The sequence below is a fragment of the Harmonia axyridis genome, chromosome 7, assembly GCF_914767665.1.
Source record: "Harmonia axyridis chromosome 7, icHarAxyr1.1, whole genome shotgun sequence".
Lineage (NCBI taxonomy): Eukaryota > Metazoa > Arthropoda > Insecta > Coleoptera > Coccinellidae > Harmonia > Harmonia axyridis.
In genome coordinates, this window is record NC_059507.1 from 11,439,208 (window position 1) to 11,465,154 (window position 25,947).

Consider the following 25,947-nt stretch of genomic DNA (forward strand, 5'->3'; position numbering starts at 1 on the left):
TAATGAACTGATCGCCGGCTTCCGAGACAAGATCAAGTTGTGCCAACATGGCGAAATATCGAGCAGTAATACACCAGGAATCAAAAAGCGAGTCACGCGCCCGTAAAATATGAAGCGAAGTGTTTGATAATGTGCCAACTTACCGCCGTTAATCAAGAGTCCTTTGTTAATTTTAGGTTAACATCAACGCCCGAGCCAACTTTAATGTTTTATTGCTGAATGGCTCTCAGCTAACTTCGGGGCTTGCGGCTATTGGGTTTTTCACGTCAGGGCCGAGTTGGCTGTGCTGCTATGTATCTCTGAATGAGGTGGGAGAAAGTGAGAAGGGGAGAGTCTCTGTTAATACTTTTTTTGAGATTGAGGTAATGCTTGGTTAGGTTTTTCTGTATCAAATTGTTTTGGTTATTGCAGTATCATAGCGAGGCTTCAAAAAGTATTGTAACATCGTAAACATCGTAAGGCATTTGATGTATATTTTATTCGTCAGGCAATTTATGATTACCAATTTTTCGTAGAACAGCTACCCGTAGTGATAAAAAGCGGTAGAGCACATTTTTAAGTCCACTACAATCGCCAAAAACCCTGTATTATCATATACTAAAGCATGAAAAATCCTAGGCATTTCTACATTTCGAATATACTCAAAAAAATCAGCGCTCTATGAAAAAGTTATGATACACTTTCAAGGCATACAACTCAATAATAAATCGTTAATAAGTTGATGACCCTGGATTCATATCGTGCTGCAGGATACAGTGAAAATTTTTTTCATTGATATTTTATAGTTCTTCAGGGTTTGATATATTCTCCATTGAAAGAGAACTAACCATTGTGCAAAATTTGCAGTATTTTTCTGATTATATTTCGATTCATTGAAATCATTAATATTAATTTTCTTTATTTCAGTGGCTTATGTAAATTTGGGCACGGCACTGATTGCAATTGGAAGGTGCGAAGAGGCAATTTCTATCCTGAAACAAGGCTCTAAATTAGATGGAACTGGTTTGAAGGACCAGAAAGAACATGATAGTGCTAGAGTATCTGCGCTTCTGCAACTTGGAGCTCTATATTCAGACCAAGGCAGACTTCAAAAAGCGTTGGTGACATATAGAGAGGCTGTGTATTCCTTGCCTAACCACTATCCACCACAAGTAAGTAAATCTTCATCTGAGCAAATATATGGTCTATCTATACTACAAAATTATTCAAATAAGCTGACCTGAGAGATCTGTTCCAAATAACGTCTCTCAAAAACAGGGATATCGTTTTTTACCGGTATTATGATGCTGCGCGCCTGAAAGATCTCATGGAATTTATGATTTCCCCCACTTGTTTGTTACTTCGCAATATTATACCATTAGAGCATTAAATTCTGAGTGGTACATGACCATTTTTCCACCTGAAGTCTTCCCGGAATTTCGAAAAAACAATCATGAAAAAAATCATCCTCCTAATTATTGAAACGTGAGCACTCACACTTCCTCTTGAACAAGTTCATTTTGGAGTGGTCAAAACGTCAAATAGATAGTTCATTCGACATTATGCTACTGATTCAACATCTAATGATTTATTCTTGTTCCCTCGCATAAAGACTTAATAGCTTATCGAAGGTTTCTCAAGACCAGTAGTGAGTAGATGCATATTTTGAACTTGAAGTGGAAAAATTATTTTCAAAATTGTACTGGAAAGTGTATTTTCCTTCATGGGGAATATTTTATCAAGATCAATAAAGCTGTTCAAGGTAAACTGAATATAATATAAAGGAGGCCATCAATACGCTTTGCAATTTTTAGCTCCTGAAGGTTACAAGAATTTGTTGGTTCTAATTGGTTTAACTTAGAAAATATCGAATCGCAAGACATTTTATTGCTCTACTGGAAGGTCCAGAAAACGATTCGGCAACCGAAATGCTGTGAACCACATGTTGTTAGGGAAAAGCGATCCTGGCAAACAGGGGTGTACTCTAAAAGGGGTGAAACAGACAGACCACACAACCCCATCATGATTCGATCAGAGTTGGTGGGTCGAGTAGAGTCCGAGTAAGACGGTGAAATGATTCTAGACGAGCCGAGAAACAGACTTAGACGAAACTCAATTAGATTCAATTAATAATAATAATAATATTTATTTGCTCCATCAAATATTTTACATGGAATGTCAGGATATATATAGACAATAATATATAACACGAGTTAAATGTACACAACAAACACTGTTACAAGTTTAACAAACAATGAAAATAAACATTTAAAAAGTACGATAAAGGAATTCTCGCACAGAATAAAAACAATTATCCTTCAAAAAAGCTTTCAACGAATGCAAGAACTCTCTCCCTCTCAGATCTTTCAGACAGTCTGGTAACCTATTGTATATCTTGGCACACATATAATTTGTGCTTGATTGGGTTCTCGTGAGACGATGATGTTTAATCAGTAGATGGTCCCTGTGCCTCGTTTCATAACAATGAAAACTTCCGAGAGTTTTAAAGTCCGAATTATTCTCTACCACATATTTCATACATGCGAGGATGTAAGCAGACGGCACAGTCAGTATTCGCTCCTGTTTAAACAGATGTCTGCAACTTGTTCTGGTTGAGACTCCACACAGAGCGCGAAGAGCCTCTTTCTGTCTCAAAAAAATTCTATGTGCAGCAGAAGAACATCCCCACAGAAGTATACCGTAGGTGGCCACGGATTGAAAGTTGGCAAAATAAGTAATTCTACAGACATCAGCCGAGGAGACTGCTCTCATCCGCCCTATCGTATATATGGCCGTAGACAACCTTCTTGATAATTCAGACATATAGGGTTTCCATGAGAGATTTCTGTCGAATATTAAACCTAGTAATTTAATCTGTTCTGCATCGTGATCCCCGTGGCCTCCGAATCTCAGAATCTGGGTTTTATTTATATTTAATTTCAAACCATTTGCAGAAAACCATCCCTGTGCAGCCAGCATAGACATTGAAGACGCATCTCTCAGTAACTCCACAGAATCGGCTCTGTTGAACAAATTCGTATCATCTGCATAGCGTACAGTCGCACTGACAGGGACATTCAGAGGGAGATCGTTCGTGTATATATTAAATAATACTGGTCCCAAAATTGAGCCCTGTGGAACCCCACGCTCTGTAGTATAGGTTGTTTTTTGACCCTTCCAGTCAACAATATTCATTCTTCCCTGAAGGAATGACTGAAAGATAGAGAGTGCCGTGCCACGAATTCCATAATACTTCATCTTGTTCAGTAGGATCTCCCCCACCACACTGTCAAATGCCCTCGAGAGGTCACAACTCAGCACTTCGCATTGATCTTTATCATCTAGGGCCGTTGTTATTGATTCTAATAAGCTAGTCAATGCAGTAGTAGTCGATTTTCCAGAAGAAAAACCATGCTGATCCTCACTTAGGACATTTTTACTCTTTAAAAATGCTATTAGCCTTCTTTTTAGGAGTTCTTCGAGGATTTTCGAGAAGACGGGCAGAATGGAAATGGGCCTTGTCCGCATCATCGGCATCTCCTTTTTTGTGGAGTGGTACAACTCTGGCCATTTTTAAATTCTCTGGAAATATTCCCTGTTGCAGACACTGATTGAAAATTTTACTCATAATATCTGCCACATATGGAAAAATCCTTTTTAATAGCAAGGTGTTCATGCCATAAATGTCTTGCGTTAATTTTCCCTTGAGACCTTTCACAATACTCTGGAGTTCAGACACGTCAGTTGGAAAAATGAACATTGAGTGGTCGTTAATCTTCTTTCTCGACATGTAGTTCTTGAACAGAATAGAGTGGTCGGCATCCGATCCATGGAGAATCTGATTTCCACTATCTCCAATATCAGAGAAAGATCCTGCCATATCATCAGAGGACAACTGGTCAGTCATTGATGACCATTCTCTAAGTTGTGAGTAGCTTGAAACATTGAGGAACTATGTGAATAGATATGTAGAGAACTGAAGAAGATTCAATTTGTGCAACTTCACAAAAGGTCAACCAAAAGAGGACGTTTGGTCAAGCTATCAAATCATACCCCTATGCGATTGATAAATCAAACCTACATGTATATAGTCTGTTTTCCTATCTATTCCCGAAATATAATAGACCAGACCCTGATATCAATTGAATCATTGTAACATTTCTCGAAACTTATCACGCGGTCTATATCATTAGTCGCCTACTAGGAAAGGCATAGGGAATATCCCTTCGAAATCCGGTAAATCTTCAAACTGGTCGTCGGTTAGAACAAAATAGCTGAATTATCATCGCAAAAGCCCTTCTCAACAAGGAGGAAACCCTTAACTCACATGTGCTAACAAGGGCACTCTGTCGACAATACCGTAAAGAATGATCTGGTCGGGAGAGGAAGGTCTCCCGGCAATTGTTTTCGGTTCACTTTGTTATCGGAGTTTCAGATATTTCAATGGCCACGGGTGATGCACACACACACACCGCACAGACAAAGCCGTCCGGACTGTCCCTTTTGTATCGTAATGATAGGGAAAGGGTCTGCTTGCCCCGTTTGTCATGTTCGCGTCCCCTCGGTAATGGATTTGTAATTCAACGTGGAACAGTGGAAGAATTGGACTGTAATTGTAGCCAAGCCGAAAAACAAGGAATAATTACGCAAACACCAGAGACAAGTTGAGCCCTAATTTGTCAAGCTGACTTCATAGGCCGTCGCGACTACGGCGGGAGGCGGACCTAATGGATGCAAATTAAAAATAAATTGCGGGGTGGGAATTAGAGGAGGAGATTAGTTGCGAGTTTCGGGTGAAAAATTTGAAGCACCGAAAGTGTTACGTGGGGAAGTAGGTGGCCGGTCTAGGTTACCATGGAAATGGTCGTCGTGGTGGTGATAATAATAAATGAGTTTATTCAAATATTCAATACAATAAGTACAATTTCAAATTAAACTCAGAAAAAATTAACTGTGAGTTACCTCTAGAATAACTGTTTACAGCTATTAAATAAAAATATGATTCTAACGACAGCAAAAAAATAAAATACAGTTCTTTCCACCATTATTCCAAAATCAAATTTGTCTAAATGGTCTCATTTGGGAATTTTATTTTGTCATAATCGGGAATTTCATTCATAATCGGGATTTTTTTTTTTTTCATTATCGGGAATTTTACTCATCCTGTGAATTTTATTTGATCATTTCATTTTTTTTTAAATACCACCAACTCAACCTATGAAGTGTTGATAAGATTGTGTATAAATGTTCTATCTTCTCTTATTAACCAATTTTTCATTTTTTTCTTGAACTTTTTCAAATTTCTTATTTCTCTTATATTTATTGGTATTTGGGTGTACAGTCTTGAGGCGATGTATGTACAGCATCTTTGTCCTATTCTTTTTTCCGCTCTTGGTCTTTCATAATTGTCCCTTTCTGTTCTAGTCGAATATTTATGTTCTTTCAGTGCAAGAGGTATTTTTTCTGGTAAATGTTTGCTGCTATTTTACTAGCATAAATCTGTCTCACATCCAGTACTTCGGATATTTTGTAGATCTCTTTACTAGAAAAAGTGTATTTTTTACCATACATAATTTTCAGGATGCACTTCTGAATAACATCTAGGCCTTTTTTATGACAATCCAACACACCACCCCATCCAATAATGCCATATGAGAGTTGCGATTGTACCAATGCGTCGTAAATTATTTGAAGATGTTTCAAAGATTTCATGTTCTTTCTTATTAATCGCAATCTATAGGCCATACCTCTTAATTTCTTAATCAGATAAGATGTATGTTCATCCCATTTTAAATGTTGGTCTATGAAAACACCAAGATATTTTGTTGAACATGTCTTTGATGATTGTATGTTGTTGGATATTGTGTGGGATTTCTGAAACCTGGCATCAGATAGATACATAGATTGTTGGTCTCAAAATAATTTTTCATGCGGAGGCAAACGCGAAATGATATGGTGCCATTCTGGAAGATTCCAACAACATATTCACCTATGCTTTATGCTTTATGAAACATGGACCTTCAAGTTGTAAATATTGAAACATTCGAAATGTGGATACACATGCGTATGCTCAATATTCCCTGGACAACACACAAAACAAATAAAGAAGTGTTAAGAAGAGCCAACAAGAATAGAGAATGGCTCACTCATAAAGCATAGGAAGATATCTTATCTGGGCCATGTGATGAGGGGAAGTCGCTATCGAATTCTGCAATTGATAATCAGCGGGAAAATAGAAGAAAAGAAGGGTGTAGGAAGAAGGCAAGCCTCCTGGCTCGGAAATATCTGAGAATGGACCGGAATAAGAAGTGCAGGTCAACTTTTGCATATGGCGCAGGATCGAGAAGCATTCTCAATGGTGATCGCCAACGTCGGACAAAACTGAAAGGGCACATGAATAAGAAGAAGAATGATTTATGAGTCTAGATTAATTCACAGCTTTTTGCTCTCACTCTCTTAAATTATCTATATTAGTTGTACAACTCTGCTTCCGGCCTTTTTCTAATAGAAGGCTCTAGCGGTAAGTGGTATAGTAAATAGATCGTAGATGTCACACAATAAGATAAGGTATTTGTAAACATAACGCTATCGAAATATTAATCCATTTGTGTCTGCATCATGAAGTTATTCACGATTCAACATGTCAGCTTACCAGCTAAATTCTCGTCGTTTTAATTTTCTGCTTTGATATGGAAAAATTTGCGACTGAGGCTAATCGAATGCTTTCAAATACCTGCGGTGAGGCCGCTATTAGTGTAAGAAGATTAGTGGTTTCAACGCTTCAAGAATACATTAAAGAATGAAAAATGGTTCTACATACAGTATTGTAGGTACCAATAAAGATGACTATTTTCCTTGATTCTTGAAAAGAAGGCTAAACAGAGGATACAGCAAACAGTTTTCATAGCCTTTTCATCACAAGACATTAAACCCAAATTTGGCGTAGATATTCCTATTTGAAGTTTTCATCAGGCGATATGCTCATTTTGAATGCAAATCTAGAGGTTGATATATTTTCTGGAACAATGCTCGCTCCTTTCTTCCACTTATTTTTGGTGGGCCACAGGTGGTTTAGATATTTCTCATTAGGTTCTTCAGTGCAGATTCATTTTGATTTTGTGCGAAAATCGCTCGATCGATTCTCTCACTTTTTTGTGGGCGATTCATTCATTTTTTTTACAAACAAATTTATAGTTTTTGTTTTATATCTTATTCATATTATGAATCTCCATATGGAAATGAACCAGAACATAATATAAAACAAAAACCATGGATTTTTCTTGGAGAAAATTAGTGGGGTCTTTCTAAACTGCCAGACGAAGGTTTTTTCCAGAAATTGAAAGAATCGATCAAGCGATTTCCATACAAAATAAAAATGAATCTCCACTTAAGAGACTTAGGAAGGTAGTATTTAAGTATATATCTCAAAGTAATAAACATAGATAGAGGGAGCATTTATTATTTTCAGTAAGCAAATTTTGTCCCCAATATGCACTATCAAAGTTTTTTGTGAGAAAAAATTAGTCAGCGGATTTTGAACGCTTCTTCATTAATGCGCCAATTACGCCTCTGAAAATCGCAGAACTGTATATAGGTATCGATGTAATAAACAAAGATAGAAGGAGCATATGTTATTTCAGTAAGCAAATTTTGTCCCCAACATGAACTATCAAATTTGATATGAAACGCGCGGAAAAAACATATCAATGATACGATATTTCACTCAAATCTCGAGTTTCTCTACAAAGTGAATCAACGTGTCATAATACTCAAAATATATTGAAATAAATACCTAAATATATCAGGAATTCAGGAAACAAACTTCAAGCGCGCCAAACGACGTGAAACTACTGACAATAGGAGAGCAAAAGTTGCCAAACCTTGGATTTCAGCAGGTAGATACAGAAAATAATAAATATTCTGCTTATTCGACAATTAGTGAAAATATCGGATTCGAAATATTCAATTTTGCATATTCAATCGGAAATCACTGAAATAAATGTATATCATTCAATATAATATACATTCATGAGGATATAGGTAGTAAAATGGTGGATTTGAAAATATATCACAATCCGACAACGTAATCTAACCATGTTAGGGACATGTAAAAATTGCGTACACTCCCTCTATCTATGTTCATTACTCTACAGGATGTTTCCTAAACATGCGGCAAAAATTCAGGGGGTTGTTCCTTGGACTATTCTAAGAATATTTTGTCCTTTGATGATTTTTGAAAAACCTATTTGTTTCGAAGATATAGGGGAAACAAATTTTCAGATAATAACATTTTATTATGAAAAATTACATGAAAATTCAACTCAACCTACAAAAACTGTTGAAAATGACCACCTCTAGCCAGCATACAAGCATCCAATCTTCTCCTCATTGACTGCCGAACCCTTTCAAAAACACCAGGATCATTTCTTATTAAGTGTATTATTAACTGTATTCCTTTACCATCTGCACTTATCAATTTTTAGTCAAAAAACTGGCCGTTTTTAGTAATTGGAATGTTGTTAAACAAATTTAAAAATAAATTGTACCTACTTAGTAAACACAGTGCGGTACGCATTTTTATTTAAACTATTATTAATTTTAAAAATATGAAAAATGTTGTTCGCCCTGTATCTTCGAAACAAAGAGGTTTTTCAAAAATCATCCAAGGACAAAACATGCTTAAAATAGTCCAAGGAACAACCCCCTGAATTTTTGCCGCATGTTTAGGAAACACCCTGTATAGTGAGAATAAAATGGACCCTCACACAGAACCTTGCCCAACATCCTCTACGATAAATCTCCCCACAATAAACTAACCATTTTTTCTTCATTCCAACTCATCCGTTATTACCATACACCGCCATAAGAATTCACTTCTTCTCGCCTAATCCATAAATTATTCAACAGCGATTTCGTGTCTGCTTCCAGTCTGGTATATACGGAACGGAAGCAAAAGAGGCGGATTGCGTCTGTAAGGAGAGTTGTTTTTGCGAAAGTTATTTATTCGATAGGATACAAGAATGATTAACTGGAAGCATAGAACATAACTGGCTATTAATTAGCCAGTGTGCGATGAAGGTGAATATTTCATTAGGGCACGGGCCCAGGCAACGGGCCTTCTCTCCTCGGTAATGGCATCGGATGGGGCATTAGGCAGTAGTGAAGAAGTAGGTCAGACCGAGGTTATTAATAATATAATATTTGCGAAACAACCTTCTTTACTCTGCATTAATGGAGGTTGAATTAGATGCGTTTGCACAGTTGGAACACGCCCGCTTTCCGCGTCGTCGGATTTAGCGGGGGATGAAATTCTCGGATTTGCGGTACGTCCACATTCACAAGAGGGAACTGGTTTAATCGTGTTCTTTGGACGGGAATGTAAGATGACGTAATCTATGTGATTCGACTGAATTATTGAAGAACTAATTTAGATCAAAGAGCTCGTCCGCGTTAAGAACTATCTTCGAGTGACTTCTAACACTTTTTCTACCTGGACACTGCAACACAACTCCTAAATGTGCAGGAAATCTATTCGTTATTCACGCAGATACATAATATAAGGACATACAAAGATTCAAAAATATAACTTTTCTCCCTTGGTCATTCTTAACCAATTTTTGAAAACGAAAAAACAACAATGAAGAAGGGTGAACGTCAATATCTTGCCGCAGCTATCCATATCTCTTTACTTTTCACCTATCGAGCATGTGTGTAAAAAATGGGTACAAGACTGAAGCAATAAGCCAAATAATATATTCACAAACACTAGAAGCTTTCTGGTATCAATAACAGATTGTCTTGGATGCAACAACTCAGTATGGCCAAAAAAAAAAAGCTTGGATGTGTCCAAATAATAGTGAGGTTTGACATATTAGTAAAAAAATGCCTTTATTTACTGTTTTATCTCTTTGAAATTCTAATCAAGTACTACCTTCAACCTCAACAAAACCCTGTCTCCCCGTTTATGTAGGTGTAGTGTTTGGATTATGTATTCGTTCACAGAATGAGCTGACATATTTATATGGAAGGGCTTCCCGTTCTTCCAAACGAATTTTTTTCATCCTTTCTTCTCACTATATATTATAATTGAATCTGAAAACGAAAGAGGAGAGAACCAGAAAGCAGTAATAAATGTTATAGTTTTTATTTTATTGGGTTGCATTAGAATGTCATTTAAGAGAATACTATATTGCAACAACCATGACCAGTCCTAAGTCGATGTAAAATGCACCAAATTTTCCTAGGAAGATTGAAACCTGAAACATTCTCTGAAGGATCAACCATTAGACTTTTATTGAAGATATGACAAAAACTCCATAATGATAGATAACATGATAATAATAAAATTTTAGAATCAGATTTTTAAAGGACAAGAAATATACATTAAAGAAAAAGGTGGAACGTAATAAACCATTAGGAAACCTAAAGCCATGTTGCTTGTAGAATTTTTTTAAAATCAATAACGAAGTTGAGTCAAAGTTCCACGAATACCCAAATTGAAATCGTTTTCAATGCTATAATTGAACAAGATATCCCCAACTCCCATATATTTCAGAAAATGACATCTTCAGAAGACTCCCCTAAAGGTTCACTGAAATGACCGAATATAACTGAGCAAACGTCTCATTTCCTCTCCCGAAAATAATTTCCATTCAGGATCCATCATAAGAAAGTTTTCCTTGATGAGACCTTTCCCAGATATATCTCCATTCAAATTCAAGGAAATAATCAAGTAGAGAGGATCTTCCGGCGAAACGTACGAACATTTTAATGAAAAGAGAATTTGAGACCTGTCTTGTTCATTTATTTGTGGAGCATCGAATCCTATCTCGTCGATCTAGCGAAGATGCGTCATTCGTGGTCCAATCGCATTGAATTTCCATAAAATAATGACTTGCATGGGGCGAACCCACCCCAGACCGTTTCTCTTCAATTTCAATTCCATTATGGCGCTCTCTAAGATATACAACAATTTCTCAATGTGAGACTCATTTCAATGGATATGGGTTGAATGATAAAATATTATCCTATAAGATGTTATGACAGTTATTATTCACAGGGATGACGTTCATGACCGTTTATAATGTATTAGCTTCTTCCCACATCTTAGTGATAGAATAAATTTCAACTGAAAGTCAATAATTTTTGGACAGCTCATCATGTTGAGATTAATAAATTTAATTCAATAATTTTCATCAACTGAGACTCCTATGAACTGAGTAGTGTTTTGAAATAAGCCTACTCTGTTACATATCACTTTCCATTTTATGCATTAAAATGTTGTGGATCTTTTCAGTTCTTATTTCAGAATAGTTTATTTTTTATTTTTGCATGAAAAACAAGACTCTTATGAACTTAGTCAAAATGATCAGATTTAGGTCGAATATGAGCCGTTTTGTTCGATACTTTGTTGTGATTTTGAAGTTAATGTCATTATATCTCTCTTATAGAAAACCTCGTCTCTATTCGCAAGAAATTGAGACAGTCGATTTTCACAAGCCTCTGTTGTCGCGAATTTTTCACCAGCAAAATTGTTTGCTATGGACAGGAACATATGGTAATTATTTGGTTCCAGGTCAGGACTATAGGGTGGATGCATAAGAACCTTCCAATCAAGCTCCCAGAACTTCTGGCGAGTTACTATCGATGTATGTTGCCTGGCCTTGTCCTGATGGGACACAATTCCTCTTTCATTTGCCAAAGCTTTTGTCAATTGCTCCCTTCAGACTATACAATTTGTGACAGTTCAGTTCCGAGTTAACAGTTGTGCCGTAGGGAAGCAGCTTAAAGTAGATAATTCCCTGCCAAACACACAGCAAAACCTTCCTGGCTATCAATCCTAACTTGGTCACCGTTCCCGCTATCTCACCGCGTTTCGACCACCACCGTTTTCGCTTGACGTTGTCGTAAGTGATCCACTTTTCAACACCAACCGCTTCAAAAATGGGTCGATTTTGTTGCCATTCGCAGATGGAAATTTGGTCCATGATTTTTTCGACGTCAACCATGCATCGAGACTCTTCTTGAGACAAGCCTTATGCAAATGGTTCCAAACGGTTTTTTGTGCAATCTTTAGCTCTTGAGCAATCGAAACATTGCTTACATGACGGTCGGACTCAGCAATGTCCATGATTTTATCGATATGTTCGACAATTGGCCTTCCAGAGCGTAGTGAATCTTTGACATCCAAATTTCCGGAACGGAATCGACGAAAACAAAATTATGCGCGATTGGCTGTTCTAATGTGATGACCATGAACACATTTCCAGGCACCTGGCTTGCATTTTGATCTTTATCGAAGAAAAACTGTAAAATATATTTTCTCTTTGCTAGTGTCTATCTTTGACGCGCGCTCAAACTAAACTGAGTCAACTAATCCCAAAACTGTCAGGAAAGTTTTTGTAGAACGTAATCTCATCTTTCTTACTTCATCTAGTGAAACCCGATCGGACTCAAACAACGCGAAATCCAGATAACTAAGATGAATAATTGATTTCTTTACGACACCTAATAACTTATTCCATGCATCTTTGAAATGGCGCTTTTTATTCTTTCCTTCTAATGTTGTTCGAGTGTTTCAACGATATCCTTATGATTCTGTCTGGTTTTAAAATTATTAGCATTCTTAGGGGAAAGCTATATAATAGAACGGAGTGACAACTGTCAGTTCCCCTTTAATTCCAATGCAAAAACTCCGAAAGGATGACCTATCACTTATTCAACAGGAAGCACTCCAACTTCTTTTTCACCCCGCTACCGTCACTACCCAAAATTAATATTTCAACGACAAACGGACGTTCCTAATCTCAAATATTCAAATTCGCATCATCGGAATCCCCCCAGTCCGGCCCTGCCTCCCAACAACACTCCTATGCACCTCCCACCAACTGTATTTCACTCTCCGTGTTTCCAGTCTTCCCTTTTATTTCTTTTGTTTCGAGAACGACCTGAATTATGTCGCTCTGTCTGTATCACGTGGATGGCTGCGAACGGTACAAGTTCTGCCATAAATAATTCTGGAACAAGTTGCCTCGTCTCTGAATATTTTTATGGGGCAGGGAGAGGAGGAGAAAAAAAGCAAGCGCCACGGCGAAAAGATTGATCAGGCTTTCACCTTTTCGCGTTCAATGTTTGGAGTAAAGAGCTGACAGCTGCTGAACAGCTCAATTTTCCGGAGACGCCATTTTTATTCACATGCCATTATCTCGGAGTGATTCGATACGTCACCCGGTTGGCTATGTGTCGCGCAGCATCTCGGAACCATCCTCGGCCGGTATTTCATCTCGATGAGGAGGAGATAAAACCGGAGTGAAAAGTATGTAAAGTTGTTTATAACCGTGGACTAAATTTATTTCAGGGAAGGCTAAGAGTGTTCGTGATTACATGCTGAAGGATCTTGGTAAAATTGAAATTCAGGAGGACTGAAATCTCCAGAAAACTACACATTTCCTCTTCATGAGGTAATCTTTCAATATCTTACGCCTTCCAATTCAATTGAGCGATATACATTGACGTATAATTTTGCTTCCGCCGTTTTTTCCGAATATCGATCGCCTGTGATGGTTTCAGTTTGTTTCAACAACTCATAATATATGATATCGAGCTGGTCTCACCAAATACTGAGCACAACCTTGGAACCATGAATATTCGGTTTGACCGTCGACGTGGAAGCATGGCCGAGATATCCACATGATTTTCAGCGCTTGGGATTATCTTAATGAACCCATTTTTCGTCACCAGTCACAAGGGGATGCAAAAATCCCTTTCATTTTTGCCTTGCAAGCAGCTGTTCACAAGCAAACAAACGCTGTTCAACATCTCTAGGCTTCAACTCGTATGGCACCCCATTTTCTTGTTTTTGAGTCATTCCCATGATTTTCAGGTATTTGTAAATGGCTTGTCGCGTCACTCCCAATGATCCTGCCAATTTTTGTTGCGTTCGTCACGAGTCTTGATCAAGTTATGCCTCTAATTCTGCGTCTTCGAAAACCCTTCTCTCTTCCACCGCCATGCTGGTCTTCAACATCAAAATCACCGTTCTTGAAGCGTTGAAACCACTCTCAGCACGTTTTTTCACTAATAGCGGCCTCAGTAAAGGTATTTGAGAGCATTCGATAAGTCTCAGCCGCAGATTCCTTTATATCAAAGCATAAAATTAAAACCTTCCACAAATTACGAGAATTTGGCTCGTAACCTAAGATGTAGGTAAGAGTAACCTTATGATGCAGACACAAATCGACTAATATTTCGATAGCGTTATGTTCACAAATAGCTAAAGTTATTGTATGACAACTACGATCTATTTATTTCGACTACCACTCACCACTACAACTATCTATTAATTGCAAAACGACGGAAGCCTAATCAATGAACCTCTGGCAGTTGATGAGGGCATTCCACAAGGAACTGTATTGAGGCCGATAGTATCAGGTTTCACGCTCGAAAATAGTAGGTCTTTATACAAGAACAACACGATTAATGTATTATATACTAGTAACTCCTTCTGAAAAAATCATGTCTGGTTGCATCAAATTTATGCAGCCTAACAATTTCACGAATGGACATCAAGTTACAACCAATTACTTCTTATAAATAATAAGAAGATTAATCGAAAAGTTCAAATCCTAGATGAAAAACTAGTTCTCATAAGGCCAAAGGACACAAGCAGCTAGAAAGACACACTATGCTTTGCTGAAACTAAACTTCTGTATGTTTACATTGATATAGTAATAAAGTTTCGAGAACTTCAACAAATAAACCACTAGAGTTGAGTAAGATTGTGAAATGGGGATGCAGTCGAGTGTACTATTCCGAAGGTGCTATCCACTATACACTCCTGCATTATCTGTAGTACTCTCCTGACACTAGCACAACCTATTTACATTATTCTAGTAGGGAAATAATAAGCACTCTACCATTGAACTCTACTACTAATTAAAGCAATTTAAACCAGGCTATAGATGCAGAACCATCCGAAGGCATACATCATCGTTGCATATTGAAAACTTCTCAGAATTTGAATGTCTCCTAGGGCAAATTTGTATAACTCTAATCATCTTCACTTCAATATAGCGGCTGTCATAACTAAGTTTGAACTAAATCGTGAACCCAGCACCATAATTGCTGTAGTTGCTGCCAGTTTTAACCGACAACTCAAATCAATACGGGCTGCAATTCGATTCATCCATGACCGAATCCATTATCTTCGCGTACGCATTGTCATTTCATCCTACATTTTATCGGTAATCTACCTGGAATCGACCGGAACCTGTTATGATACGTTCCCCCTTAATGGAAATGTACATATTTAATTATTGCATATTCTATTAATTTAACCTGGAGCTCCGTGTGAATTTCACACCGAACTCCAACACGAAAATATTCAATTATCGCATAACGTATCTGCTCCCCACATCCTGTTCTTCGCCAATACTCGTCTCGATGGTTAATAACGCTAAGTGCAGGATGTCCTCCCTAGGCACACTCATAACCGCAAATTTAATAACCGGCATAGTCTTCTTCAGTCTATTATTAGATTCTATTTGACGTAATTCGTTCGCTATAGATATCAGGAGGGTTCTCTGGTGAGAAAAGATAAGCACACGGTATGGCTCGATGTTAATATACGTGTGAAATTAATATTTTGTGCAGTTTTTGATGGCCAAGTGTGAGAAATTATTTTGAATCGCGAAATTATTTCGCGAGGGAATTGCGCCTAGCGTAAACGCAGCTTTATATCTTTGAAGCTAGTAAAGATCTATCAGCGAAGTATATTATTATTTAGATCCATTGAGACATCAAACTGAATTATCAAGTCTTAATATTATCTTCTCTTCCACTAGGGGATTTTTCATCTTCAGGACGCAATGAAAATATTACAATTTTGTAATATTTTCATTCACAGAATAAGATGTCTATCAGAAAAATAGTAGGACAATTTAACATATTCCCAAGTTGAGAAACTGATAATAAAGGGTGTTTTTTTAGAGTTATCGAACTTTGAATTGCAATAAAACAACGATGGATTATTCGATTGACATTGAATTCTATTTATCCGCAAGATAATCTTGTGGCATTACATTTTAAATATGATTTCTGGCATATGACCGCCATGGCTGGCTCAGATGTAGTCCAATCTGGACGTCCAATTTTCGATGACTTTTTCCAACATTTGTGGCCGTATATCGGCAATAACACGGCGAATGTTGTCTTCCATATGGTCAAGGGTTTGTGGCTTATCCGCATGGACCAATGACTTTACATAGCCCCACAGAAAGTCGTCTAGCGGTGTTAAATCACAAAATCTTGGAGGCCAATTCACAGGTCCAAAACGTGAAATTAGGCCGTCACCAAACGTGTTTTTCAATAAATCGATTGTGCCACGAGCTGTGTGATATGTTGCGCCGTCTTGTTGGAACCACAGCTCTTGGACATCATGGTTGTTCAATTCAGGAAAGATAAAGTTAGTAATCATGGGTCTATACCGATGACCATTGACTGTAACGTTCTGGCCATCATCGTTTTCGAAGAAGTACGGACCAATGATTCCACTTCCACCAGCCCATAAAGCGCACCAAGCAGTCAGTTTTTCTAGAAGTAACGGTGTTTCGACATACACTTGAGGATTATCTTCACTCCAAATGCGGCAGTTTTATTTTTTGACGTAGCCATTCAACAAGAAGTGCGCTTCATCGTTAAACAAAATAAAATGGACGTAGTGCGCGATACGTATTCCGCACAGAACCATTATTTTCGAAATAAAATTGCACTATTTGCAAGCGTTGTTCAGGCGTGAGTCTATTCATGATGAATTGCCAAACCAAACTGAAAATAAATCACTTGACAGCTGTTGAATCCGTCGCCATATTGAACAGTAATTCCAACTTAAAGTTATATACCTTCGAAAAAAAACACCCGTTATAAGAGATTGACTCATCGATGGCCAAATCGTTCTAGGCAATTTCTGAGCTAAGTACAGAACAAAGTAAGAATTGAGTGATTGCCTTTTGCCCTCTCTTTTCAACCACCACTGCGAAATGGATCATCATTCATCCCAAAAACCAAGAAATCAGAAATAAATAGAAATCGAAAATCGCAATTCACTGCTATTGAGTACGGTAGACAACTCATTTGTCCAGTTGGCCCGATGACGTATAATTTATTCACTTGCTTTGTTTCAGAGTGTATTCAATGTTCTCGGAGAGACACTGGCCAGGCTCCAGCAGGATGAGGAGGCTGAGAGTTGGTACAGAGCAGCACTAAACGCGCAACCTGATCACGTGCCCGCGCATATCACCTATGGAAAACTTCTGGCCAAAAATGTAGGTATTTTTTTCGACATCCACTCTACATCTGCTAATTCACTCTATTTTTTCATTCATTTCATGCATATTCTCCACATTCCCAACATATATTGTCTATTGTCCAATAAAGGGTGTAATTTTTATATTAAAATATCGAGTAGGTATTTTTTGAGAGAAATTTTATTTGATTATGAAGATCCATTACAATGGAAAATGATCAGCCAAATGACCACCACGACTATGATTGAAGAACCATATGCTTTTCATGAAGATTTCGATGACCAATTCACACATTTCCTGCTATCTGTCTTGGATAACTTCATGAAATATATCTTTAAGGCTTTAAACCGATTGTGGAGTATTGGCAAAGACCTCATCTTGAATCTGACGCCAAATAAAAAGTCTTAAGGTAATAAATCACAAAATGTATGTGGCTAATTATGATTATCTCTTCTAGAAATAACACTGCCAGGAAATTTGCGATTGTTTTATTACTTTCAGGGCTCGTAGAGAAAATGAACGTCGTCCAGATCAATATTTTCTAATTCCAATTATAAATCAAAGCTCGGTAGTACAATTCATTGACAGTAACAGTTGCACCAAACTCATTTTCGAATAAGTGTGATTCAATCACATCAGTAGCCCAAAAACCTCGACAAAGACACGTTGAGGGAGGAGAGGCTCTCAAACAATCATTATTGGATTTTTCGAACCCCAAATGCTTTTTTAGCTTATTAAAATACCATTCGAGTTGAAAATGAGCGTTATCACTGAAGCTGATGATCTGGATCATTTTGATACATTTCAAAGATCCAATCACCGAGGATACGACATTGCTGATTATCGACCAGCTTGAGTTCTTGTGTTAACTGAAATTTTATAGTCTCAAGACCTAAGTATTTTCGAAAAATAGGTTTTAATGTCATTTGTAGAATGCCTCATTCCCAAAATCGATGAGGAATCGACAAACCTGGGTTTCGTCAACGCTATGGGTGACAGCAGCAGTATTTTCAGTTGTTCTTGAGCAACGCACTTTGCTTCGGTTCTTCACATCACGAAATTGTCCTAACAGCTCCACTGGTTTCTCTATTGTCGGCCAAAAATGCGTTTCACGACAACCCAAAAGTGCTTCAGTGACTTTGTGACAATTTTCACAATTTTTGTAGTGAATTTCAATTTCAATGTGTTGTTGAAATGTGTTTAGTTCCATTTAATTGATGGCGTAGTTTGAATTGTCGAATGTCAAGATGACAGCATCAAAAATGACAGTTGTCCAGAAAGCGGGCTAGTCAAAATGAAACCTCCGATTGAAAAACCCTGTAGGTACAACAGTTTTGTGGCCTCCAAAATGGACTATGAAAAACGAGCGCTCGGAAGCTTCTGATGCCAACTCAGTATTTTCTCGAATATCCAGTTGTTATTATAGATGAGAAATAAAAAAACTTCTAAGAAAATAAATGATTCCTTCCGACAGAATTTAGATCTGTTCTGGGTCTTTCCCAAAAGGAAAACGTTCAAGATGAAATTTCTTTGTAAGCTCCTTTCAGCCGAGTGGCTCAGCTTCCATAATACAGCAAGCTCCACATTCCCGACCAGATATTTCCTTCAATTAACGGGAAACAGCTAATCTTGGCCCGCATCAGCCAACAATGAGAGGAGAGCGAATAACAGATACAAAGGCAATATCGTGGAAGCTCCAAGATTAAATTAGTGATGGCACTGGAGCTTCGGTAGCGCCTGCGGATGCAACTTAGCTAATTATCTACTAAGTAATTGGTCGATCAATTCTGGCGAGTATTTGGAAAAATACAGAATGGCCGGATTAAGAGAATGGAAAGGAATTTCATATCTGGGGAGCATTGAACGCTGCAGGGGGAGTAAGAATGAAATTTTAAATAAGGAAATGTTTTACGGTATTCGATTTGAATTTCGGAAGGTATCTTGGAGGTCATTGTCCATGAAGAAGTCATATCTGGGCCATCATTCTGAGAGATCTGCCGTTTTTCTCTTATTTTCTTTCGAGTTCCTACATATATCAAAAATTCGTTTTATATTATGTAACCCATAAGTTTAATAGCCTTGAAAATACTTTCTCTTGATTTGTTGAATATTCGTGCAAGGAACAGAAATGGTAGATGCGGTAATTCCAACAATTATTCTTCCAACATCGCTTTGAGGGAAGTAAAGAACACATGCGAGTGTTTTTTTGCCATCAGCACTTCGGAAGGTGATAGTACTTATAAAAATTAGAACAATTCCTATAAACATAATAATGTATGTGAATGCCTTCTCTTTGAATTACAGCCATCCGCAGTCTGCATTTTAATCATATAATTTCGATTGATTTCGAAAAAAATTTAGTCATTGGTGAAACATTTCGAGTCAAAAAATGCCATCAGGTCATCTTTTCTGTTGAATCTCCATTCTTCTACCCCATTTTATCGACCCCATCTTGTGTTACCTTTGACGGTTGAGCATCGCCGGCAACGATTACATTGGTGCAGAGAACGTCAACATTGGAATGTGGAATGGCATCAGGTCGTCTTTTCTGATGAATCTCGATTCTCCTTGGGTGCACATGATGGCTGAAGAAGGGTTAGACGACGTCGGGGAGAAAGACGTGAACCTTAGTTTGATGTTGAGCATCATGTACACCGGAAAGTAGGCGTTATGGTATGGGGTGCTATTGCACATGCAAGTAGAACACATTTAGTTTTCATTCGAGGTAACCTGACAGCGCTGCGTTACCTTCAAGAAATAGTTTAACCATGGTTCTCCTTACCTTAACCGGTTGGAGAATCCAATATTTCAGCAAGATAATACCCGACCTCATGTTGCCAGAGTTAGTTTGAAATTTTTCGACGCGAACCAAGTGAATCTTTTGTCATGGCCCAGATCTCCCGATTTTTCGCTCATAGAGCATTTTTGGGACATCATGGATGAAAGGCTTGGAAATTTACCCCAGCCCTCACGGCCTTTGGCGGCTCTGAGACATGAAGAACAGCTAGCTTGGGATAGTATCCTCCAAGAAGAAAAAAACCATCTTATTGCGTCAATGCCGAAACATGTTGGGGAGTATATATATAATCGCGGTGAACAAACACATTGTTAACAAATTTATTAAAAAAAATTGTAAACCCCCTCGTTTTATTTCTCCAAATTTCAATCATTCACTTCTTGTTGCACTATCTATGTCTTACCAAAAAAAAATCGAAATTCAAACAGCTCTTTATGGGTGTTGCAATTTCTTCGTCAGTTAGTATATGATTAAAATGTAGACTTCGGATGGCTCTAGTTCAAAGAGGAAGCATTGAGGGCATATGCTCATAACAATTTCCTTTTTATTATATTAAATGAGTACTATCACCTCCTGATGTTAAACCTCCCAATTAGGAAACATTCTTTATAATGGCTATTATTATTTCGGGAATAATAGCAGTTATTTTCGACTATTGGTATAATTCACTTATGAGCCACACTCTCTACGATGACCATCTTTTTCTTTTCTTTCCCAGCATATTTTTATTATCAAATTTTTTCCTACTTATCCTCATCCACATCCAAATTTCTGCAGCCTTCAACTGCTCTCCTCTTTACAAAGATATCTCCCCTTTCCACCAGGTTAGTGTTGAAAGGAGAGGTTATCTCAAAAATCCATTGATTCCATTTCACGTGAACCCCTGAGAACCCCTTATCTCAAACGTTTCGAGATAAACCATCATCGTCTGAAAGGCCCCATTCAAACTAACCTCATTAATATGACCTTCAAACGGTTCCGAAGAACCCCGAAATACTAAATTTCCCGCAGGATTACCTTCTTCGGAAAACAGGACCGCTGGCGGTGCAAGCTTGCACCACTCTATCAAGATCCCGGAAAGGATCAAGGGCCTGGCCACATTATCTATGGCAAACTTCTTTCGAGCCTCTGTGTCGGCTCCGCGCATTATTCATTTACTTCTTCAATCTCGGCAACTTTAGCGCTGAATCTCCCACAGTTCGCCGGATGAATGTACAGCCATTCAAAATTCATTTTACACCGTAGCTGGAACTACCGACATGCGACTTGAACGGAAAGAAATTCAACTTACTGCCGAACTTGTTAATTCCCTTCTGAATTATTTCTCAGAGCAGGCTTTGGTTCAGGTGGCCATCACTTGAGCATCTTTTGAACTTTTTTTTTCCGAAATTCGAGGCTTAATTATGAAAAACTGGTTATACATTTATGATTCAAAGTATTGTCCATCGCTGGCCACTACTTTCTCTCATCTTTCGGACAACGTACGAATCTCGCGTTGAAATAACTGGTCATCTTTTGAATCGATTCAATTTTTTACTTCTTCAGAAGTGCTGATCAGCCAGGCTGTGTGCCATCGACCGAAAGAAATGATAGTCCGAGGGAGCAATGTCTTGACCACTTTCTCAACATTGGGTCGAGCATTGTCATGCTGTAAAATCACATTATCATGTATCTCGTTGTATTGCGGCCGTTTGTCTTTCAATGCTCGGCTCAAACGCATTAATTGCATTCGATTATGATCGCCTTTGATTATATCAGTCGGTTTTAATAAAGCATAATACACTACGTCGAGCTGGTACCACCAAATACTGAGCATGACCTTGGAACTGTGAATATTGGGTTCGGTAGCGATGTGTAAGCATGGCTGAGATATCCCCATGATTTTCCACGCTTGAGATTATCGTAATGAACCCATCTTTTTTCCAGTCACAATGCGATGCTAAAATCCCTTCTGTCTTTACCTTGAAAGCAGCTGTTCAAAGCGAAAAAACGCCGTCCAACATATCTTGGCTTCCACTCGTACGGCACCGAATTTTCTTGTTTCTAAATCATTTCCATGATTTCATGCTTTTCGAAATAGCTTGTTGCTTTACTCCCAATGATCCTGCCAATTCTTGTTGCGTTCGACAGGAATCTCATTTAGTAATGCCTCCAATTCTGCATCTTCGAAAAACTTCCCTCTTCCATCGCCAGCTGGTCTTCGACATCAAAATCACCGTTCCTGAAGCGCTGAAATAACTCTCGACACGTTCTTTCACTAATAGCGGCCTTACTGTAGGTATTTGAGAGCATTCGAGTCAAGTGAAGTAGCTTAAGCTAGACTATATCATTTATTGATCGTCTTATAATAAAGATAAGATATAATGTGAAATATGTATTTAGAATTGTATCAACAATGAAGGCACTATTATAAATAGAGAAAAGCCAAGATTCAGTATCATCCGACCAAAACGTTCACAGTATTTTGATGTGTTGCCAAATTTTCGAGGAATGCATTTTTCCATACTGAATACTTAATGTTTTGCTGCCAAAACTAATGAATTTCCCTATCAATCTTAAGATGGATTTTTGTACCTAATTTCATAAATATCCCTGTCACATTTTTTGAATTTCTATATTCAAATAATTGCCTTTCAGGTCAGTCGTCTCAGTGAAGCAGAACAATGGTTTAGAAGGGCTCAGAAACTCGCTCCTGGGGATCCTAGTGTATATCATTACTATGGTAAGTGAGAAACTTATCAAAATACTATAATTATCGTATGAAAATTCAAACTGAATATGATGAGGAGTTTTTATTAATTGCTTACGAGTAACAGATTGTCTTGGATGTATCATTGAATTGACTTTATTATGTTGGATTTCAATGATTTTTGAGCATTTCATCTCTTCAATAAATCATTGTCATGAATATAGAGTATACCCTCTGTAGGTCACCTTAGGTGTTGGCAAGGTTTCTATTCAAGGCCTATCTTTTTTCACCATATATGAGAATCATATCATTCATAAAAAATTCGGGAATTAGTCAGTAAGCTATTTCTTGAGGTTTCCAACATGAGGCATCTTAAAGATTTGTCGCCTAACTTATTACGGATTTTTGTAACTGTGAGAGCAGCTCTGGAAAATTGTCTTTCAATAGAGCTGAAGATGCTGGTATTGATGAAAAATCCTTGGCCATTTTGGCCAAGTTTGGAAAGATATTCCTGAAACTATAATACCAAATTCCACTAATAGATTTCATAGAAATGTGGGAAAACTACTAATGAAGTCAGAATGGCGAATGCTTCAGTCTCTCGGCGCTCGAGGAACCCACTCATTTAGTCTAAGCGCGCACGAGATTGCTGAAATATAAGCCGTGCAACGCGTGCATATCAAGCTCAAGTAATATCAAGTAGCTTCATATCAAATCAAGCAATAAATATCTAGAAACAAGTCAAGACAAGCTTAAGTATGTAATTTTCCACGAGCTCGATTTTCAAGTCAAGTAGTCGGTTAAAATGTCAAGCTACTTGGCTTGATGAATCCCCAAACCCAGAACTCAGATAATAACGACTCGTAATCTAGGTTACTCAATGCCCTACTGTATGTGTATGTATTTTCATTCTATCATCAGCGCAGAGCTTCAAACTACAAAACCAGTGCCATTGCTAATTCAGTTATTCGTACAGTGTTGAGCGCGGAACAACCATCCGCAAAGAGTAGTCGGATAAGGACGAATGTATCTTATTTTCGGGATTATGTTTATGTCTATCTCCCTTCGCCATTCTACCTGGAGAGCACTCAGAACATATTCGATAATTGCGACATGTCCTAACGAAGTCAACATATTCTCGAACCCGCCGCTATACACGTAGAAGTTGAAAGTTTTAATTACTTTCAGCTCCAATTTGGAACTTTTTATGATACATCTGCCCCACGAGGGTTTTCAGTTTTTTCGTCCACCTCATCGTTGGCCTACACTGTATTTAATCAACAGATTCTCTCTCCCACTCTCTCAGCCTATTCTTTATGCTCGGTATCGAGCGGCGCCAGATTCAGAAAATCAATTTTTTTTTCGGCGGAGTTTACTTTTTTTTTTCTTATTTTTTATAATAGTTGATAAAATAAAACACAAAGAAAAGTATTATTCCATTTAAAAAAAATATATTTAATCGTTTCCAATTCATAAGAGTTTATTGGTATCATCTGTCATGATTGTCAGGCTATGGATGACGAATTTTCTCATGTTATCTCGAACAAAAACTAAAAAAGCTTTATAGGTACTTCAAATTTAGTATAGTGGTGCTTCAAATTGAATCCAGTTTATTGAATAATATTGTTGTTTCGATTTTGATCATACCATTATTATGGGGTCTATTCTCAGAGCTTATTGCACTCACAACAAATATGTATCATTTTTGGTATCTGGACTTTGAACATAAAAAACACACAGTGAGCTCAGTGTATAGTGCTCAACATTTTTGGCACTATGAAATGAATGAAGGTCACATTAAATAACATCACTCGAAATCATCTAAATCTTTGTGACAAATGAAGGAATATTCATGAGTATAAATTTGTAATAAAATAAAAATAGATGTTGATACCTATTCCTCATATTGGTGACTCAACAACAACAAATATTCATTGCCACAAGTTTGTATATCATTTCTTTGCGTTTCTGTTTTCGTCAATTGACTATGAAAGTACTATTTTTCAATATAGTAACATTTTCGGCATTCTTTCAAATCATATAATCGCCTAAATAGAATTTGTGCTCAATCATTACGCTGAATACTTGGAACACTGCCAAGTGTATCGATTCTGTAAAATTCTCGGTGAAATTACACTGTTATCTTGGGTTATTTCAGATATTACCCATCCTCACTAATTGGCAACTATTTGAGAACTATATTGATGATTTCCATCTACAAAATCATCATCGTCTACAATACGTATCTATCACGTACAGGTTAATATACTCTGTCAGTATATATTACCTCTGTGATAAACTATGTTTATTTGTTGAAATTCTCGAATAAACTTTATTATTATTATTATTAACAGAAAACATTGCTTGATTTACATGTCATGAATATTATTAGTTAAACTTTCTTTTGGTACGTTCACTTATTTTGCCAACGAGTGTGTTGTATCAATAATATGAAAAGAAGTTTGTTAATGCTCTTAGCATTAATCTCTTAAACCGCTTGAAATAGTCATATGATTTCTTCTTAAATAATTTAAGTAGGCGGTTTTAATTATTTAGAAGCGTGCCCAAGTTTCCAAGAATCCACTCAACTCTTTTTCACTCCACTATTTCATGAATTTATCATACTTGCCGCTCTGAGTTCATCTTTGGGGTTCTTTAGAAGAGATTACGTGATGCTTGGTTAATAATTACTGGAATATCACAAGTTAGTGTGGTTCACACTAACTTACATAACATAGTCAACATTGTAAATAGTTAGTTATTAAGAATTATATCAAATCTGGCAACAACGCATCGATATGGTACCTGCAAATATGTTTAATACGATTCATTCAATGTAGAGACATAAAGAAGATAGAAACAATAAATATAAAACTGCCTTATCAGTCATATGTGAATATCATTTAAAAACCTGAAGAAATCTCGCTCGACAACGTTACATGGTGTCAGGTGTAAAACACGATAAATTCATAAAACGTATTCAAGAAATAATTCATTTTGAAAATGGAGGGTTTGAGAACTCCAACTACAATGGATTTTTCTGGAAACATTTCAAAGAATTGGTCCACGTGGATACAAAAATTTAACCTGTACATGAAAGCATCAGGAAAAGACAAAGAAGAGGATGAAAGTATAAACGTTGCGATACTTTTGCATTTAATTGGAGACGAGGGTATTGA

At 37.3% G+C, this 25,947-nt stretch overlaps 1 protein-coding gene across 1 annotated transcript in view; it reads left to right on the forward strand.

Moving 5' to 3' along the window:
* Positions 1 to 25,947, forward strand: part of LOC123684122 (protein O-mannosyl-transferase TMTC1-like) — a 240,015-nt gene that overhangs the window by 177,823 nt on the left and 36,245 nt on the right. The window contains exons 6-8 of the mRNA XM_045623261.1: positions 907 to 1,151; positions 17,160 to 17,300; positions 22,717 to 22,801. Of these exons, the coding sequence (XP_045479217.1) occupies positions 907 to 1,151; positions 17,160 to 17,300; positions 22,717 to 22,801 (471 nt within the window). The remainder of the gene's footprint in view (positions 1 to 906; positions 1,152 to 17,159; positions 17,301 to 22,716; positions 22,802 to 25,947) is intronic.